This window comes from Chaetura pelagica, unplaced genomic scaffold, assembly GCF_000747805.2.
Source record: "Chaetura pelagica isolate M959 unplaced genomic scaffold, ChaPel_1.0 scaffold877, whole genome shotgun sequence".
Lineage (NCBI taxonomy): Eukaryota > Metazoa > Chordata > Aves > Apodiformes > Apodidae > Chaetura > Chaetura pelagica.
Window position 1 is genome coordinate 11,325 of NW_009953980.1, and position 5,402 is coordinate 16,726.

Consider the following 5,402-nt stretch of genomic DNA (forward strand, 5'->3'; position numbering starts at 1 on the left):
GGGGGGGGGGATCTGGGGACACGGGGACCCTGCGAGCGGGCGGGGACCCCCCGGGAGGGGACACGGGGACCCTTGGGGACCGGAGCAGCGTCCTCTGGGGATGGGACGCGGGGATCCCGACCCTGGTGACGGGACCGGCCTCCTCGGGGGGCGCGCCCCGGCTGGGAGGGGACACGGGGGCCCCTCTAACAGGACCCCAGCCCTCTCGGGGAGACGACTTCCTATCTGGGAGGGGACACGGGGACCCCAACCCTCTTAGGGGGACACTTCCCATCTGGGAGGGGACAGGGGGACACGGTGACCGGGCTGGGACCCCTGGGAGGGGACACGGGGACCCCTGGGACCTGAGCACCATCTTCTGGGTCAGGACAGGGACCCCGACCCCTCCTGGGGGGACACCTCCCATTTGGGGGGGGGACACAGGGACCCTGACCCCTCTAACAGGACCCCAACCCTCTTGGGGACAAGACATCCCATCTGGGAGGGGACACGGGGACCCCTGGGACCGGAGCACCGTCCTCTGGGGTGGGATGTTGGGATCCCGACCCCTCTAACAGGACCCCAACCCTCCTGGGGGGACACTTCCCATCTGGGAGGGGACACGGGGACCCCTGGGACTGGAGCACCATCCTCTGGGACAGGACAGGGACCCCAACCCCTCTAACAGGACCCCAACTCTCTTAGGGGGACACCTCCCATCTGGAAGGGACACGGCGACCCCTCTAAGAGGGCCTGATCCCTCCTGGGGGGACACTTCCCATCTGGGAGGGGACACGGGGACCCCTGGGACTGGAGCACCATCCTCTGGGACAGGACAGGGACCCCAACCCCTCTAACAGGACCCCAACTCTCTTAGGGGGACACCTCCCATCTGGAAGGGACCCGGGGACCCGGCGGGGACCCCTGGGAGGGGACACAGGGACCCCTCTAAGAGGACCCCACCCCTCTCGGGGATAAGACATCCCATCTGGGAGGGGACACAGGGACCCTGACCCCTCCTGGGGGGACACTTCCCATCTGGGAGGGGACACGGGGACCCCGACCCCTCTAAGAGGACCCCAACCCTCTCGGGGACAAGACATCCCATCTGGGACAGGACACAGGGACCCCAACCCCTCTAACAGGACCCCAACCCTCTTAGGGGGACACCTCCCATCTGGAAGGGGACCCAGTGACTGGGCTGGCACCCCCAGCAGGGCTGTGTGACCCCCCCACGACCCCGGGATGACCCAGGCCCAGATCCAACTCTGCTCCCTCCTCCTGCACGAGCATTTTGGGGAGATTGTGGAGAAAATTGGGACCTACCTGATCCGGACGGGGCCGCAGCCCCTGCGGGGGATCAGCGGGGACACGGGGCTGCTCCTGGACCAGGTGGGGCAGGAGCTGCAGGGGGAAGGGGGGGAGAAGGTCCTGGAGGAGAAACTGGGGGGGGAAAAATAACCCAGAGAAGGAACAAGGGGAAAAAAAATCATCGGGTGGGGGTTGAGTGGGAGAGATGGTTCCTTGTGGGAGGAGGGAATTGTGGAGTGTGAGGGTGGGGAGAGCCTGGGCCAGGTTGCCCAGGGAAGCTGTGGCTGCCCCATCCCTGGGGGTGTTGAAGGGCAGGTTGGATGGGACTTGGAGCAGCCTGGGCTGCTGGGAGGTGTCCCTGCCCATGGGGGGTGGGATCTGGATGAGCTTTCAGGTCCCTCCAACCCAAATCATCCCATGGTTTTCCATGCAGGGGGTGGGACTGGATGGGCATGAGGTCATGGGATGGTTTGGGTTGGGAGGGACCTTCAAAATCACCCAGATGATCCATTCAATGATCTTCAAGGTGGCTGCTCCATCCCTGGAAGTGTCCAAGGATCTAATGTGGGGCTTGGAGCAGCCTGGGCTGGTGGGAGGTGCCCCTGCCCATGCAGGGGGTTGGATCTAGATGCTCCTGAAGGTCCTTCCAACCCATCCCCTGGTTCCATGAAGACAGGGAAGAGTCCCCAGGGGACAAGATGGTGACACAAACACCAGGGTGTGTCACAGCGGGGTGGGCACAAAACAGTGGTGGATAAAACATCCCCCCCACCAGCCTGAGCTCAGCGTGGCCTTCTTGGGCAGGTGAAGAAGGGTCTTTGTGTCCTGATCCACCACAACCTGGTGAGCTACCAGGTGCAGAAGCGCGGGGTGGTGGAGTACGAGGCGCGGTGCCCGCGGGTGCTGCGCGTCCTGCGCTACCCCCGCTACATCTACACGGCCAAGACCCTCTACGGGGACACGGGGGAGCTGCTGGTGGAGGAGCTGCTGCTCCACGGCAAGATGAGCATGAGTGCTGTGGTCAGGAAGGTGGCTGACAGGCTGACGGAAACCATGGAAGGTGGGAAGGTCCTGAAGAAGCCAATGGGTGGGGTTTGGGAGAGGGAGGAGGTGGAGGGGGGAGTTGATGGATGGTGGCCTTCCATTGGAGAGTTGGCCAAGCATTGACCTCGTGGGTAGGGTTGGGTTCGTGGTTGGTAGAGTTGGGTTCATGGTAGGGTTGGGTTCATGGTTGGTAGGGTTGGGTTCATGGTTGGTAGGGTTGGGTTCATGGTTGGTAGAGTTGGGTTCATGGTAGGGTTGGGTTCATGGTTGGTAGGGTTGGGTTCATGGTTGGTAGAGTTGGGTTCATGGTAGGGTTGGGTTCATGGTTGGTAGAGCTGGGTTCATGGTTGGTAGAGCTGGGTTCATCATAGGGTTGGGTTAGTGGTTGATAGAGTTGGACTTTGGTTGGTAGAGTTTGGTTCTTGGTTGGTAGAGTTGGGTTCTTGGTTGGTAGAGTCGGGTTCATGGTTGGTAGAGTCGAGTTCATGGTTGGTAGAGTTGGGCTTAGGGTTGGTTTAACTGGGCTCATGGTCAGCCAAGTTGGGTTCATGGACTCCATGACCTTAAAGGTCTTTTCCAACCAGAAGGGTTCTGGGATCCTGTTACAAACTTGGAGGAGGAGCCACCCAAATCCTGCTCCCCACCCCAAAACATCCCCCGAGCAGCCTCCTCATGGTGGCTCCTCGAGGACAACGGAGCCACCTCATCCTCTGGAGCCACCAGGACATCCTCGGGTTGGGCAGAGCTTGGTGCCACCATCTCTCCCCTCTGGCCTAGATGGGAAAACCATGGATTATGCTGATGTCTCTGCCACCTTCATCCGCCTGGCGGACACACACTTTGTCCAGAGGTGCCCCCTGGTCCCCGAAGCCCCCGAGACCCCCGAGGTGCCACCTCCTCCTGCACCCACCTTGGTGATCAACGAGAAGGACATGTACGTCGTGCCCAGGCTGAACCTCATAGGTGAGAAGCCCCTCCAGGTGCTCCCAGGTGGTTCCCAGGTGGAGGGTTTGGGAGCTCTGGGCACCTTGGGAATGTTGAGGAGAAGATGGATTTGTCCACGTCCCACAGGGAAGGGGAAGCGGAGACGATCGTGTGAGGAGGAGGAGAGTGGGGAGCACAAAGCCAAGAGGCAGAAGAAAGAGGGAGAAAGTCTGGAGGTACCAGGGACACTGGGGACACCCCCCTGGCCTGGTCCTGCCCAGGGCTGAGCTCCGTCCTCTGAGCTCAGGGGCTGGAGGGATCCGGGACCTTTCCAGTCCTATTGTCCTGAGGAAACCAAAGGAGCAGCTTTGTGGCTCCTCCCACCATTTGGGGGTTTTCCCCTTCCATTTTGGGGTCTTCTTCCATTTTGGGGTCTTCTCCTTCCATTTGGTGGCTCCTCTCTCTCAGTTTGTGGCTCCTCACTCTCTATGATCTCATGGATCTTCTTCCTCCATCATGGATCTTCTTCCTCCATCCCATGGATCTTCTTCCTCCATCCCATGGCTCCTCACCTTCCATTCCATGGATCTTCTCTCCCCATCCCATGGCTCCTCTCCCCATCCCGTGGCTCCTCTCCCCACCCTGGGTCTCCCCTCTCTCCCCACAGCCCCCCCCAGACGATGGCATCTACTGGCAGGTGAACCTCGACCGCTTCCACCAGCACTTCCGAGACCAGGGAATCGTCAGCGCCGTCGCCAACCGCATGGACCAGGTGTGGGACAACCCCTGGCACCTCCTGCCCGGGACCTCGCTGGTCCTGGGGAGCTCTCCAGCCCTGCTCTGATGCCACCAGGAGTGGCCAGCTTGGGTTGTCCTGTGGGAATTCCCTGGAGCAGAGGTTCTCCCAGGATAAGGTGCCTTTTCCATCCCCTCCGAGCAGACCAGCAGTGAGATCGTGCGGACGATGCTGCGGATGAGCGAGGTCACCACGTCCTCCAGTGCTCCCTACACCCAACCCCTCTCCTCCAACGAGGTGGGTCCCTGCCCTGGGAAAGCTGGGATGCAGCCCAGGCCCCAGCACCACATTCCATGGAATTGTGAAGGTTGGAAAAGGCCTTCAAGATCATCATGTCCAACCAGGCCCGTAAAGCCGCTGCAGGTGTAAGAAAGCTGCTCGTTCCATGGAAATCCCACTGGTTTCTCCTCCTGCAGATATTCAGGTCCCTTCCAGCTGGATACAACATTGGGAAGCAGGTCTTGGACCAGTACCTCACCCTCCTGGCAGACGACCCGGTGAGAGCCATGGGCTTGTTGGATGGGTTGTGCTGCCCCAGCCTGGGATGTTCCCAGGCTCTTCTGATCAGGGATCAGGAATTTTCTTCTCAGAAAACTTCCCTGTTTGGACGCCCGGGATGTCCTGGGAAGCCAGGCCTGGGGAGGTGCTGAGCTCTGGTCTTCCCTCCTAGCTGGAGTTCGTGGGGAAATCGGGGGACAGCGGCGGGGGCACCTACACTGTCAGTATCCTTTGGGACAACCTCCCATCCCAGCTCCAAAAACCACTCCTGAGCATCCACGTTTGCCCTTGACCTTGTTCTCCTGCAGATCTGCACAAGGCCCTGGCATCCCTGGCCACGGCCACCCTGGAGTCTGTCGTGGAGGAGCGGTAACGCTGCGCGCGGGAACCAGCCGGGCCCTTCCTCCCTTCCCTCCACGGGTCCCCTTCCCATTCATTCCCTTCTCCTTCTCCCCCTCAGCTTCGGCTCCCGCTGCGCCAGGATCTTCCGCCTCCTCCTGAGGAAGAAGCACCTGGAGCAGAAGCAGGTGGAGGACTTTGCCATGATCCCTGCCAAGGAAGCCAAGGACATGCTCTACAAAATGCTCTCCGAGAACTTTGTGGCGCTGCAGGTTGAGTGTGGCCGCCCTGTCCCCACGGAGGGGGGACACCAGGGGATACAGAGACACCCCTCCCAGAATTCCTGCCCATGGGAATGCCCTCCCATCTTCTCTCTCCCACCAACAGGAGATTCCCAAGACCCCCGACCACGCGCCCTCCCGCACCTTCTACCTCTACACGGTGAACGTCCCGTCCGTGGCGCGGATGCTGCTCCACAGGTGCTACAAGGTACGTCCCAGGTACCACCCTG

The 5,402-nt window shown here is 61.1% G+C and overlaps 1 protein-coding gene across 1 annotated transcript; it reads left to right on the top strand.

Moving 5' to 3' along the window:
* Window positions 1-1,224: 1,224 nt before the first annotated feature.
* On the top strand, window positions 1,225-5,380 carry POLR3C (polymerase (RNA) III (DNA directed) polypeptide C (62kD); the record flags this gene model as incomplete). The annotated part of the gene is made up of 11 exons (XM_010002242.1): window positions 1,225-1,371; window positions 2,095-2,350; window positions 3,112-3,297; window positions 3,406-3,494; window positions 3,926-4,030; window positions 4,199-4,291; window positions 4,471-4,551; window positions 4,725-4,776; window positions 4,861-4,921; window positions 5,013-5,163; window positions 5,279-5,380. Coding segments are annotated over exons 1-11 (1,323 nt in total), but the record flags the coding sequence as incomplete, so codon positions are not given.
* Window positions 5,381-5,402: the final 22 nt, after the last annotated feature.